General features: G+C 37.7%; 2 protein-coding genes across 2 annotated transcripts in view; both read right to left on the reverse strand.

The window, feature by feature from the left end:
* Positions 1 to 10,460: 10,460 nt before the first annotated feature.
* Positions 10,461 to 13,565, reverse strand: LOC131150389 (inactive glucose-1-phosphate adenylyltransferase small subunit 2, chloroplastic). The gene is made up of 9 exons (XM_058101082.1): positions 13,374 to 13,565; positions 12,839 to 13,129; positions 12,412 to 12,681; positions 12,137 to 12,304; positions 11,947 to 12,050; positions 11,745 to 11,856; positions 11,411 to 11,509; positions 11,123 to 11,233; positions 10,461 to 10,724 (listed from the first exon to the last, which is right to left on the reverse strand). The coding sequence occupies exons 1-9, from the start codon at positions 13,563 to 13,565 to the stop codon at positions 10,608 to 10,610; spliced, it is 1,464 nt and encodes a 487-aa protein (XP_057957065.1). The 3' UTR covers positions 10,461 to 10,607.
* A 1,648-nt stretch (positions 13,566 to 15,213) lies between these two features.
* Positions 15,214 to 15,600, reverse strand: part of LOC131150390 (6,7-dimethyl-8-ribityllumazine synthase, chloroplastic) — a 34,502-nt gene continuing 34,115 nt past the window's right edge. The window contains exon 9 of the mRNA XM_058101083.1: positions 15,214 to 15,508. Coding sequence (XP_057957066.1) covers positions 15,467 to 15,508 — 42 coding nt within the window. The 3' untranslated portion in view covers positions 15,214 to 15,466. The remainder of the gene's footprint in view (positions 15,509 to 15,600) is intronic.

Genomic DNA, 15,600 nt, shown 5'->3' on the forward strand with positions numbered 1-15,600 from the left:
GAATTGTGTTTTTTCATTATTTTTCATAAGATACAATATGACTTGAATAGTCTCGTTAAAATTATGACACCTTGTTAATCTCTCTGTAGTCGATGCACATCCTCATTGATCCATCCTTCTTCTTCACAAACAACACCAGTGCTCCCCATGGTGAAACACTCGATCGGATGTAGCCCTTATCAAGTAACTCCTGTAACTGCTCCTTCAATTCCCTCAGTTCTGTTGGAGTCATTTGATACCGAGCTTTCGATATTGGTGCTGTCCCTGAAGTCAACTCAATAGCGAACTCCACCTCGCGGTCAGGAGGCAATCCCAGTAAGTCCTCTAGGAACACATCTGAGAACTCCCTTACTACTGGAATATTTTCCAATCTAAGCTTCTCCCTTGGTGTTTCTATCACAAACGCAAAGTACCCTTAGCATCCCTCCAGAAGTAACATCCTCACCTGAATGGCTAAAAGGATCCGTGGTGCAGAGCGCACACACGACCCCACATACTTGAATTCATGTTCCCCGGGAGGCTTGAATACTACCTCCTTCCTAGGACCATCGATACTTGCATAACTGGCTACTAGTCAATCCATTCTCAGAATGATATCGAAATCGTGCATATCAAACACAATTAAATTAACTGGAAGTACACTCCCCTGAATCTCTATTGGAAAATCTCAAATCACCCTACTACATATGACTACTAACCCTGATAGTGTAGCCACGACTAATTCATCATCTAATAGATGTACCTTTAACCCACATAGTTTGACAAATCCCTAGGAAATGAAGGAATGTGTCACTCCTAAATCAAATAGTACAATAGTTTTATTTGAAATCATATAAATATTACCCGTCACCACTTCTCCTGCGTTCTCAGCGTCACCATGAGTTAAGGAATATACCCTCGCCTGAGTCTTACCTTTATGATATCCACCTTGTGGTGCTTGATAGCCTCCCCGATATAACTGTTGTGGGGGTGCGTTGCTCCCTAGCATGCCACAATCTCGCGCCAAATGCCCTGACCTACCACACCTGTAGCAAACACCTAAACCCATCATACACTTCCCTACAGGTCGCTTGCCACAAGCAGGACAAGTAGAGGAAGATGTGGTACCTTGAGATGTACCACCACCCGTCTCTTGCCGCTGGCCTTCGTCACCACCATATTTCTTCCAAGGACCCTGCCTCGCACCTGAGTAAGAACTGGAAGGTCTCGACCTCTTCTTCGGGTTCTGGACCTCCGTATCTCCCTGCAAGCTCTCCTTTGCCACAGTGGCTTTATTCACCAAAGTAGCAAAGTCTTGTATCTGCAGTATCGCCACCTGCTTCAGGATTTCCTTCTTCAGACCCCTCTCAAACTTACAAGCTTTCCTCGCCTCATCCGGTACCATAAAAGAAGCAAAGCGGGATAACTCCATGAATCAGACGACGTACTACTAAACTGTCAACTGCCTCTAAGTCAGGATCATGAAATCCTCCATCTTTGCATTCCTGACAGAGGCCGAAAAGTACCGCTCAAAGAACACCTCTCTAAAACGGTTCCACGTCATTGCCACTGGTATCAGTCTCTGCTCCTTTAGCATCCTTACCGATTCCCACCACCTCTCATCTTCTCCAATCAACTTAAACGTCATGTAGAGCACTTTCTTCTCATCCGTACAACAAAAAACAGCTATGATTTTCTTAATCTCCTGAATCCAGTTCTCAGCACGAATCAGGTTGGTACTCCCTGCAAAGGTAGGGGCTTTGAGTCAAGTGAACTGTTCAATAGAACCTCCTAACTCAACTGTGGGATGGTCCTACCCCCTAGAATTTTGCATGATCTTCGCCATAAACTGCTGGGCGAAGTCCCAAAGTACCACTGTAGTGTCACTACCAGCCTCATGGCCAGCTCCCTCACTACTATTCCCTCTAGAATTAGCAATGTTATCCCTGGACTCCATCCTAAAGAGGTAATCGAGAAAGTTGTTAAGAATCTTGGTACCCTACATATCTGCTACAACTATAATACCATAAGACTTACTTTAATAACTTAACATCCCTAATTATGACATACTCTACCAACTTATTACTCCCATTCTAGCTCAAGTTCCGTCTCTCCACTTGGAAACAAAATCGTCAATAGATTGCCGTGATTTTCTGAACCTATCGACTGATCTAGAAAAACACAAAAGTCTGCCAATGGATTTATGTTTCCAGGCTTACGAAACTAAACTCAAAAGTCCTATCATACCATTCCTATCCTTATTCTACTCTGACTCCCATACTCTGGTAAGACCATCTAACTTAGTCTGCAGAACCTAACAACTTAGGACTTTAATACCACCTATAACGCCCCAACCCTCTAGGTGGGCCCGGAATGCTACTAAACATAAATAACATACATTTCTCTAATACCATACATATACGACCCGCCCCAATAAGGGAAACGGGTGTTCCATACTAATATGTATAAGCATACACAGTGAAAAAACATACATCCTCTAAAATTTATCAAAGTTTCTAACTGTTTACCAACACACATACATACATACTACATCCATACTTTGCTATTACAATCCCCAAAAAGGAACATAGTTACTGTCTATGACTCACCAGCTCTGAAAAAAAAAAATCAATGATCAAAAACCAGCCCATTGGTATGCTAAACTTGATCCCTCGAAGGACCTGAAACATGATTTGTATGATAGGGTGAGACACCTCTCGGTAAGACGGATTATATTATCATCAGTGTGTGGTTAACATAAGATTTTGTATGTCCATATTATTGCTAACTTTTAAATCATTTAACTAGCATTTTAAAACTATACTGAACTGTATATCTGAAAATACATATTGTTGGCTCAATATAGTCCTTTCTATAGTAAATATGCCCATATATGCCTAGAAGCTACAACATGTACTGTTGAATTAGCGTCATCACGATAAACATATCATACGACATGCTTCCCCCCATGATGGGTTGTGCAGCCCGGAGGCTGGACCTAGCATATACTCAGCTGATTATAGCAAAGTCAAACATAAAGTAGAACGATGGTGCCTACCCTATGCCCAAAGGCAAGGTCACCCGAAATTACTACATTAGGGAGTACTTTACTCGGGCTACTAGTCGCCTTTCCCATATCCACACTTTATCTAAGACGTGTGGTTGCACCCTTACAATATATATATAGCTACGGTACCGTGTTCATAACATAACATCATATCAACAGGGTTCTACAGTCATATATGGCAATTTACATCATATAAAACTGAAATCATAATTCATTTTCATGAAACTACATAAAACATAAGTTGTTCGTAGTTCTGTAAAAATATATGTTGTATACTATCTTAGTAAAAATCGGCATATCATAAACTCAGCATCTAGTTGTCATATCACATATCGACATATAGTCGTCGTATCATATCAATATTACACAAAACCTGCTCATTTATGCCAATTAAAACTGTACTCATGCCACACAATTTTTCATCAAGTAATTCATAAATACACACTGCTTTAGAAAATAAATACTACACTGACAATAGGGGTATGAGTATCTCCAAGTTGTTATTATACTAAAAATATAGAAATATAACTAAATATAGGAAAAAAACAGAGATAATCAACCCTACCGCCTTTGGTTCGTTGTAAAATACCCCTATGGTTTCAAATCCCAAATTCCTAACCGGTGAAAACGTTCAAAAAGTCAAGTACTTTAATCTAAAAATATCATATTTGAATTTAATTGGTTGGTTTTGAAAATAAAGTCGGTTAACCGAACCCTAGGATTGGAAACCCTAGAAAAACTATAATTTTACACATATAAACATTTCCAACATTTTAAATCGGTAAAATCTGTAAGATTAGCTAACATAATATAATTCGTTTACCTGTTTTCCTAAAAAACGCTACAAAAGGCCGAAAGCCTAGATTTTTGGAGTGGGACCCAAAATTCTTAGATCAAAAATCCACTTTACTAGACTTGTAGAGAAATACTCCTAGATCTTAGTGATAACTTCTGATCGTTAAATCTGGCGACGATCAGCAAGAAAATCGAGGAGAGAGAGAATGGTTCATAGGTTAGAGAGAGAAAGAGAGAGATATTTATTTTTCAAAATATCTTATGTTTCTTCTCCTTTAAGTGTTTGACCCGACCGTCCTCGTTGACGAAGTGGAGCATTCATCAACAAGCCGCAAAAGGTCGTTCGTCGATGACCACAAGGCTTCGTTGATAAACTTGAAGCCTGAAATTATTCCAGACTCTCGGTATCCCTTCATCGACAAGGACCTGAACTTCGTCGACGATCCCTACAAAGGCACTCGTCAACGAAAAACTAGGATTCATTGACAAGGCCATGTTGTCCCTGTTTCTAAATTTTCCATCCCTCTCTTTTATTTATTTATTTCTTTATTTCCTGGGTTGGGTTACTATAGGCTTAGTTTAGTTTCAGAGCACGGTACCATAGCTATCAATTCAGGTAGTGCGACCACACGTCTCAGATAGAGTGTGGGAGTTGGATAGTCGATTGAGCAAGTGTAGTAATGTGCCCCCCTAGCAGTCCAGACCAGGCTGGGTAGGCCGATTGTACTAACAGACAAATCTATTTTGGCTTAACATGGTAGGCCAACCATAGCTAGGTCCCACCTACTGGCCGCACAATCCAGTCATGTGGGGGTAATACATGACATCAGCTTGCTATCCATCCAAGGTATAATTTTAGTATTATATAGAAATAACATACGATTTACATGTATACAGAAATTTATTATGACTCACTATGTTATGTTGAACTATGATTTCTTCAGATTTAACTTATTTATCAGGAGCAATAAATTATGTACAGATTTTCCTTATTTATCAAATACCATTAAATATGTTACAGAGAACTATGTACAGAATATGATTATAACACAATAGAATTCATGTGTCACACACTGATGTTAGTCTATCCCACTTACTGAGAGGTGTCTCACCTCAGAAATTCAAACATTTCAGGAAACCCAGACAGATGAGTGGAGCAATGAAACGACCTGCTTATTTTACCATTTTTTTTCTTTTCCATAATAATATTCTATATAATAACCCTGGAAAATCATAATCAACTTGGTAAATCATAATCTACCTGGACCCAAGGGTACCAAGGATATACCTGAAATACAATACTAATAACTAAGCAGCAGGAAACTTAAAATCTTATACATATCAAATTACTAGTCAACACAATACCAGAGTTTACTACAACCGTCATATGAATACACACAACCCAAAATATCCAAAAAGTATCCTAGGGTCGCCACCCAAAAATCCATCTGACCCTAGCAAAAGACTTACCCTTCAGATAGGGTAGAACAATCGAATTCTAATGCTGCAGAACTCTATCTGCTCTTCTATCTAGGGCTCCTAAAATGTTTATATAATTTGGGGTGAGACACCTCTCATAAAGGGAAATAAACTAATATCAATGTGTGGCAAGATGAGTATTTTCGTGTTATTTATATAATAGTACATAAACATACTTGATATAACTGTTTGTATCATATCTAAGAGAAACATGTTTTATTATATCATGGTATAACATACTGAATTTCTATACACATAAATCATCTTATATAACTGTACATATTTTTGTAATGACCCAAAGAATAATGGTATTAAATAATAAAGAGGGAGGGAAATGGAAATAGTAACAGAAGGATTCGCGTTCGTTGACGACATTGCACTTTGGGATGCAATGACCTGAGAAAATTTATCAGGTCCTCGTTGACAAACACAGGGGATTCGTCAATGAGGGTACAAGAGGGCCTCGTCGACGAAGACAAGTTTCATCGACGAGAAGATACCGAGAGACTGTGTTCAAGTTCTGAATTTCGTCAACGAGGTGATGGTGTTCGTCGACGAACCTCCTTCTTGGCCTCGTCGATGAGATGACATGGCTTGTCGACAAATCTCGCAGTATAAATAGTGTGAAACTCAGTTTTTTTACGCAGAAACTGCCGAAATTCACTCTCCCTCTCTCTCTTACAGCTCCACCTCCATCTCTCTTCGATTTTGGCCCCTTTGTTCACCGGATCGACGATCTGAGGCCACCACGACGCTCTTGGAAAAGTTCTCTCCAAGTCTGCTGAAGCGGATCATCCGTGGGACGAAGTTGGATTTCATCCCAAATTCAGGGTAAGACTTTTTTGTTGAAATTTGACTTTCCAAAAGTAGTAGGAAATGTTGTAAACATAGAAATAGTAATATTTTGTTATGAGATATATGGTTTTCAGGGTGTTGAATGGAGAACCCTGCAGGTGTAGGACCCGTAATAGTAAGGGAATTTTAGTAGGAATCGGGTAAGGGAAATATGCTATGCTAGGCAATTCTAGTATGTTTTCAATATAAATTATATGTTTTTATCATATTATTATTCACGGCAGAAATTTATACAGTTTATCAAGTATGTTTAATATGCTTCAAATTACTATGTGGCTTGAGAATATAGATATAGACAGAAACATGCTTTATAGTATTTTTCAGAGTTATATTTTACAGAATATACAGACAATGGATATGTTTTATAGCAATTACAGAATACCATGATTATACAGTTTACAGTACAATGAAATACAAATTTACAGTTAATTTCAGAAACACGGTTGATATAGATACAGTTTACTACAGTGTCATGGTTAATACAGTCATTACAGAATCATGGTAAAACAGATAATTGTATATAGAGATGTATTATATAGTATTAGATCCTGATGGACCATTACAGATACAATTTACAGAGCACGGTACCGTTGCTATATACAGAATAGAGTTCAACCACCTATTTAGATAATACGTGGTAGGTATATCAATCGTGCCCACGTGTAGACAGGCTCCCCATTAGATATGGGTTGAGGAGTGCTGATCAGACTGACGGAGTATAGTTGTCTATCCTGACTGACCAGGATAGATCCCGCCTACAGGCCGCACAACCCTGTTATGAGGGGTTAAATCATGACATACAGTTATCCATCCAGGGAAGTTTTCAGTTATTATTGTGTATGTACAGTTTCACAGAAATAGGGAATATACGTATATATATTAAAAGTATTATATATAGAAACCTAAAACACAGATATGTTAAGCAACATGGTAAAAGGTGGTGGTTTATATTACTTGTACTGTATTTACAGATTCAGTTATACACGATTATATAGAAACAGATTTTCAGAGTATTGTAACTTATTTGCCACACACTAGTAATAGCATATTTCGTCTTACTGAACTTCGTCTCATCCCATTAAATTAATATTTTTTAGGTGATCCAACTAGGCGAGCAGATCAGGCTCGCAGATAGAAGAGGTTACATTTTAGGTCTGTCAATAGAGTGAGTATTTTAGGAAGGTTACTCAGTTGAGGGTATTTGGGAAATAGTCGTATATGTATATTTTGGAAACATTTTAGCACTCTGGTATTGTATATTTTCTTGATTGTGTTTATATGAATTCCACTTCTCGCTGCTTAGGTTGATGGTTTGGTTTAATCTAGTAGGTATTAGAGCATTATAAATTTCATAGTATTAAAAAAAAAAAAAAAAACTGAACTAGAAAAAAATAGCAGGTCATTACAGAAAACATTCTGGATGGTTAGCTGGTTGGTATCATGTCTTACCCCCACATGACTGGGTTGTGCGGCCCGAAGGCAAGACCTTGCGCTAGACGACCATGTTAGAGCAACATAAGTCTGTAAGTACGATAAGTCTGCCCCTCTTAGTCCGGACTCTAGAGGGACGTCTGCGCTATAATAAACCACATCGACTGCTGATCTCCCACTGCCCTGTATGGCAAGCAGTAACATTAACATAAACATGATCGTGATCATATAGCTACGGTACTGTGCTTCGTGAAAGCCTAAACCAAGTCAACCAGGTTCTGATAACATATAACATATTTCCAAATAATGATACATGGCTATTTCATAATCATATATGTCATGTTAATATTTTCATACATTTTTGCATAACATATCATATAAAATTTACGACTCTTACGCCAAAATTTTGTATTTTATAAATCACGGCCCGTATACTGGTATTGCTTATCTTAAAAACCTTCGGCCCTTGCGCCTGTATTTCATATAAATGTTTGGCCCTTACGCCGGAATATCATGTAGAATCCTCGGCCCTTACGCCGACATATCATATAAAATTCCTTAGTCTGAAAAATCTCTGTATCATTTTAACATTTTTTTGAAAGCAGTAATAACATACCTATTTTGTAAACATAATATTTCATCATTATAATTTCCGTGGTAAATATTACTCATGCCACACAAAAGAGATAATAAACTTATTTCTGATATTATACATGAAATCCATATTTCTGATCAACAACATTATTTCCAACATAATTATTCAATATACATATTTATCTAAAATTAAATGTTGTAAAGTAATAAATACATTTTCATGAAATCCTGACTTAGTTTATCTCCTTACCTGACTTTTGGAAAGCCCCTAAAATCACTAGTCCTACACCCGCAGAGTTTCTCGTTCAACACCCTGAAAACAACATTGCCCTAAACAAAACTTTAATATTTCTTCGAGTACTACATTTTCTACAACTGTAGGAGAGCCAAATACTAAATAAAAGGTCTTATCCTGAATTTGGGATGGAGTCCAAGTTAACCCCACTAACGATCCACTCCAGTAGACTTGAAGAGAAACTTCTTAGGAGTGTCGTGACGGCCTCGGATCGTCGATCCGACGAAGAATGGACCAAAAATCTTAGAGAGAATAGAGAGGGGACGAACAGGAGAGAGAGAGAGAGAGAGAGAGAGAGAGAGAGAGAGAGAGAGAGAGAGAGAGAGAGTGAGTGATCCTTCGTGTAATTTTTGCAAAAAAATCGAGTTTAGGCTATTTATACACTTGCACTCGTCGACGAGCCATGTCACTTCGTCAATGAGGCCACGAAGGAAGTTCATCGACGAATTCTTATTCCTTATCGACCAAATTCAGAGCTGAAAATAGTCTCTCAGTAACTTCTCATTGACGAGACACGTGTCCCCGTCAACGATCCCAATAAGCAATTTCGTCGACAAACGCGAGGACCTGCAATGATCCCCTTTACAATTTCCTTTTTCTCCCTCTTTATTATTTAAATACCATAATTCTTTGAGTTTCTACAAGCGAGCTACTAGATAGAGGAGATTGTTAGTACTACTCCAGTTACAGGGTAAGTAGTTGAGTTGAGATCAGGATGGTTTTTGGGTATGACCCTAGAATATTTGTGGTTTTTCGTTGGGGTTGTATATGTGTATTTATGGATACAGTAGAACTCTGGTATTATATATAAGGTTGGGTAAATCATGATTTTCGCTGCATAGTTGACATGTATGTATGGATAGGTTTATCCTTGGTATCCCATGGGGTCCAGGTTGACTTTGTTTATGTTTTATAGTATCAGAGATATTATTATTATTATTATGTGGAAAAATATATATATATATATATATATAGCAGGATTTTGGGGTTGTGACAGTAAGTCCAAGCAATGTTTGAACTTCTCAGAAGTAACTAATTTCGTTAGAATATCCACTGCATTTTCAAACATGTGAACTTTCTCCAACACAAGCTCACCCGAAGCAATCAATTCCCGAACTCTATGAAATCTCACATCAATGTACTTGGTTCTAGCATGGTATATCTGATTCTTCGCCAAGTAAATGGCACTCTGACTATCACAATGCGGCACCACTCCATCTTGTTGTAACCCCAACTATCTGACTAAACCGGTAAGTCATAAGGCTTCCTTTGCAATTTCGGCATATGCCATATATTCCGCCTCAGTTGTGGATGGTTGGGTAATTGGAGGGAAACCTCCAAAAGACTATTATATATATGTCATTTTGGGTATGTATTGAGAGTGTGTGATCATTTTGAGAAGTGTATTGTGTACTTTGAGATTTTCTTAGTAAAATTCTTGTGTCATTGCTTCTGTGAATGTAAGCTTTACAGAACCACGTAAATCTTATTCTTGCTCTTATTGTTGTGTTTCTTTTACTTTTTGTATTTATTCCACTGTGTTTAGTATTTATCTCATCCATATCACAACAAATTGGTATCAAAGCGATTATTGTTATGGCATCGGGATCATCTTCTGCAAGATACGACATCGTTAAATTTGATGGAATCGGAAACTTTGATTTATGGCAAAGGAGAGTGAAAGATATTCTTGTACAACAAGGAATGGAAAAAGCATTACTTGGTGTGATCATTTTGAGAAGTGTATTGTGTAATTTAAGATTTCCTTAGTGAAATTCTTGTGTCATTGCTTCCGTGGATGTAGGCTTTGCCGAATCACATAAATCTTATTGTTGTTCTTGTTGTTTGTCATTTTCTGGTTGTTTTTTTTTTTTTTTACTTCTTGTACTTATTCCACTATACTTAATATTTATCCCATCCATATCACAACAAGAAAAAACAACGAACAAACGGACAAAAAACCAATAATCAACGTACATCAATTTTGAATCCCTAAATAAAGCTACACTCAATCTGTTTTTTTTTTTTTTTTAATCTCTTTTTTTTGCTTCTTTTTTGGTTATTGTACAACAAAAGAATGAATCATGTATTGTTGATACATAACATTGTAGGTCATAAGATGCTACCATCAGGGATGACTGCGCCCCTGAGAACAACCACTATTCCATCTCTGATCACGTACCCATTAGCTTCTCTGTTCCCTTCTTCCACCTTGTCTTTATTTATAATCTGTATCAACACATTCACACCCAAAGTGGCAATCCTTCATCTCCATATAATTGAATGAAAACTGTAAACTAATAAATTTAATTAGTTTTCAGTATACAGAATTAATTTATATACTGAAAACTGTAAAACACTCCACCCCTCACCCCCAAAAACAAGAAATAAGTTGGGCAAATGTTGTATATTTGCAGCTCTCTTAGTAGAAAATTTAGCTTTGCCCCCGGGAGAGATGGTGTGTTTTGTGTGTGAGGGTGCTCTCACATATGCATTTAAATGTGATCCCACATCCAATTTTACTTGGCAGCATGAAAAAGAAAAACATAATAATAAATCCTACATCCCAAAATCCTAATGCCCATGTGTTTCCCTGACATTTTGTATACTGTTTTATTCAGCAGTACCATGACATTTTTGCCAATCCTCGCATTCTTATCTACTATAGCCTTCCTTATGTGAGAGTTCTCCCCAACTCCGATTGGAATGCTCTTGTCCCTCCCTTGAACGTCATCTATCTGTTGAGCATATGCTTCCATGAGAGAAGAAGATAAGAACTGTTGGCAGTTTTAAATGCTTCAAGGTGAGGAGAAAATGAAAAAGAAAAAATAAATCACTTTCATGCATTTTTAAAAAAATAATAATGATAATGGCACATCAGTAATTGAAGATGAAATGTTTTTTAGGTTTCTTACCTGATAAATATCAGAACCCAAGATCACTGAATCCTCAATCACAGCCCCCTCCCCAATCTTTGTTTTTATGCCAACTACAGTCCTCTTGATGTTGCACCTCTACTCTTAGAAAGGCCAAAAAAATATTTCCCAGAAACAAATAATGACAAAGATATAACAAAATTACTTATGAGAATAATGAGACGCACTCTTCATAATGTAGATGCATAAATTTAACTTTGCGTTTTAAAGTATTTTATGTGTTTTTGCACTTTTGTATATATGCAGTAAAAGGTTTCTGCTAAACTTTTAGGGACTGATTTTTTAATGAAAAAATAAAAAGGAAACTTCTTACATGAAGAATGCAACCATCTCCAATGACACTATCTGTTATTGCAGCATCAGTTATTAGAGTTGGAGGCAGATGCCGAGGCAAAGTGTAGATGGGAAATTCTTTGTCATATAAGCTGCTACCAAAGGATGAAGAATGTGTTAGTTGTTTGAGACCATTATAATTGAAAAATTTTCAGCCTTTCCTGGTATTTGAGATTACTGACTTAAATCCCATGCTTTTTCCCTTTGTGCTTTCCAAATTTGCCTGGTAAAATGCTTCAATGCTCCTCATGTCCTCCCAATATCCATCAAACAGGTAAGCTTGAACCTGCAACCTTGTACAAAAGGAACTGGACTTCTAGAAACTAAAGGAAGGGAAGGAAATATGAATACTCATAATCAGAAAATGCTGACCTTCATTCCTGAGGATATTGCACCTGGTATTACTTCGCTCTTGAAGTCATTTGCTCTGGGGAAATATTCTGTGAGAAGTTTTGTCATCGTATCCCTGTTAATGACGTAGATCCCCATACTAGCAAAATTATTGTAGGCAATATCCTTTGGTGTTTTTGCAACTTTTACCTGATTTGCAGATCAAAGCTTCTTTAGGTCTGTTCTCTCTGTCGCTTTTTCAACTTCCAGCAAAGCCATAAATTCAAAATTAAGAAGAGTAACTTAAGACAACTTACAGAAGCAAAATTCACCAATTTGTTGTCTAACTTCTCTACAAACTCGAGAACATTATTCTCAGAATTTACTTTTAAATACCCAAAACCTGGGTCTTGATTTTTCACAGCACTCAAAGCTGCAATTGTTATTTCTGCTTTGCTGTTTCGATGGGCCTCTATGAGGTTCTGATAGTCCATTCTGTAGAGATGGTGCCCGGGAAGGACCAAATACTCAACCACAGGGCACTCTTCTAGCAACCACAAACATCTCCTTACTGCATCAGCTGTTCCCTGATATTGAGAAAGCATAATCAAAAGCCATGTAAATAACCTTTAGAATCACGTTTATATTGCTACGAGCCAGATTAGTTCAATTAAGCACATAATATAATATGAACTTGAAACAAAGATTACACGATATAATTCAACATAAATATCTTAGTCTCACCTGAAACCAGCCTTGGTCTTCAGGGCTCTGGTATGCTGCAATCACTTCAACAAATCCTTCTTTCCCAAGACCTGCTCCAGAATAAGCTCTTGAAAGGTGGGAATTGAGAGATGTTGAGTTGAATTGTGTGAATGCATATATCTTGTTTATGTTACTGTTAATGCAGTTGCTCATGACTGCATCAATGAGTCTGTAATTTGCTCCTATAGGAATGGCCCCTTCAGATCTTCTCTTTGTCAATGGATAGAGCCGTGACTCTGATCCATCTCCAAATACTATCCCTGCTACACTCTGACATGAATCAATTCATGAGTATAATTTTAAGTATGGGGTGCCACAAGCTTTTTACCATTTTTTTTCTCTTTAAAACTGGATTTCTCTGTTTAAGGTCAGGTTTATAAACAGCACAAAGTTATGGCAAACCAAACATAAGAGCAGGAGATGAACCATGTATAAACTCATTGCCACTTGTGTGTATAAAATGTTCTCCTTTAGAAAAAAATTTTACAGGTCTAATGAGTGGAGAAATTTGAACCTGATTTATTGGGGGAAACACCGAAATGAGATGTTCATGTGGCATTGAATTGTGCACAGACAAGTTTGGAGGAACTGCAGGAGGAAGCTTCAATGCAGGTTTCCCGCGTCTATGAACCATTTCAGGGACCAGGTGCTTTACTGGTATTGGAAGGCTTACAGGAGAGGGGAGAGAGAACTGCAAAATCACCATGTCTAGAAAGAGATACAGATTAATGTATGCAGCTTTTCTTATATTATTTGAATCGCTGTATGTTATATGCTTGAACTCTTCCCATATGCATTTGGTGGCTGGGGAATTTAAGAGGAATAAGAGGAGAATATAAAGGTTTCTTCTTCATGATGGCTACTACCACAGCCCATAGGGATCCTTCTTGCATGGCTAGCTTCAGTAACTGTCAATCAAGTACCATCTTACCTTGCGTAAACGGTATAGCCTATGAAATACATTATATAATGATGCATAGGTCTATAGGCATGGAGGAGCTATGCAAATATTCCTTCTGTTAGCAGTGATCTCTGTTTATTTGCTGTGCCATAAACTTCGATTCTAAGCTTCTTAATGCCTTTTTTTTTCTTCTTTTTCTTTTATTTGAGATGCAGTTTTGTTCACTTTGTTTCATAGGAATTTAAAGTGCAACAAGTGTCTCTTAAGGGACTCAAAAGTGCATCATAATTGCCTATTTCAAAGGAAAAAGGAAAATAAAAAATTAAATAAGTGGAACATAGTTTAACAGATCGACAAGGCAACTCCAAGAGATGGCTTGTTCAGTTCAAAATTCTTTTTGCAAAATTCTTGTTTTGGAAGATTTAGCTTTGTAGAATAATGCAGGGAAAAGTAGTCTCCTTAAAGTTTCGCAAAATTAAAATGGAAAGTTAGTGAGCACTGCTCTCAGGTATTTTGGAATGGATTAGTGTTGAAGGTAGGCACTGTCCCAGCTTTTACGGATTGTGCTGCCGTCATTGAAAATGCGTTTGGATTTGGTATAATTTAAGGTATATTGTGTGTGTATGTGTCTGTGTCTGTGTGAGTGTGTGTGGGTGGATGGGCGGGCGGTTGGTCCGCATTCGCGAACTATGGATTCCTTGTTTCTGTGCAGAGTTGCAATCCCACGAGAAAAAGGTCCTTCTTAACTTCATCTGCAGATGACACGAAATGTGAATGTGATACAAGCAGTTTGCGCCAGTGGGTCAAAACGAAGGATGTGCTAGAGCATACCCTCTCGTGATGAAGGCTTCAGGTGTTACCATGACCCCACTCATTGAGTGAAAAGTACTCTTTTATCATCTTCTGCTTAAACCCCGCACAAATAGGGAAAAAAAAAAACGAAAAATAAAAGTTCAATTTCCTATCTTTTTTTTTTTTTTTTTAGGTCTGATGGTGGCAATACAAATGGGGCCAGTCCATAGGACCCTAGCTATCTTCATAAAAAAAAAAAAAAAAACCAGCGAAACACAGTATAAGGTCACTTGAGCCAGCCGAGTTGACTCAAGTGGTAGGCGACCTGTGACTTTGGTGATCCCAAAGGTCACGAGTTTGATTCTCTCTTAAAAGTTTACCCCGGTGAATTACTAGGGATGCGTCAATGGACGGGCAGCTTTCACTCCCTCGGATATGGTGTCACACCATAATGTCTAAAGTGACGCAATGATGGTTCGAGTCCTCGAGTCATCAAAAAAAAAAAAACACAATACAAAAAACCCTGGAGAAATATGATGATCAAAGCTATAGCATATCCAGCCAACTCAAACGAAGTATGGGGACTTAAATCATGGTGAAATACTATGGGTGTGTGATACTCCATTCCGCCTGAAGAACTAAAACATAACAAAAAAAGTCATTGGGAAAATTCAAGCAATTTATTACACGAGAAACAAAATTATTCTCATACGTCACGGGTAGGACTTGTTTGGATAAACATTTTGAAGTATTCTCCATTCATGGTTGGGTGGTTTCGACACTAACAGCATCTAGAAAACCAAAAATGAAACAACAGACAGATGCCAGGTACTCTTTGCACTTTGTTCTGTTGACCTCTGATAGCAACATTCTGGCTTGTATGCGTAAGTACAAGATCAAGGCCATGATCATCCCTACTGCTTCAGATGGTGCTCAAACAAAGATGCCATTTCAATCTGCAGTGTAAACGAGAACAACCATAAAAACAAAAGAATTCATGTAAGATAATCTTCTCTTTTTGCTTCATCAAGACATCCACATTGAGGAA

This window comes from Malania oleifera, chromosome 3 (genome assembly GCF_029873635.1).
Source record: "Malania oleifera isolate guangnan ecotype guangnan chromosome 3, ASM2987363v1, whole genome shotgun sequence".
NCBI lineage: Eukaryota > Viridiplantae > Streptophyta > Magnoliopsida > Santalales > Ximeniaceae > Malania > Malania oleifera.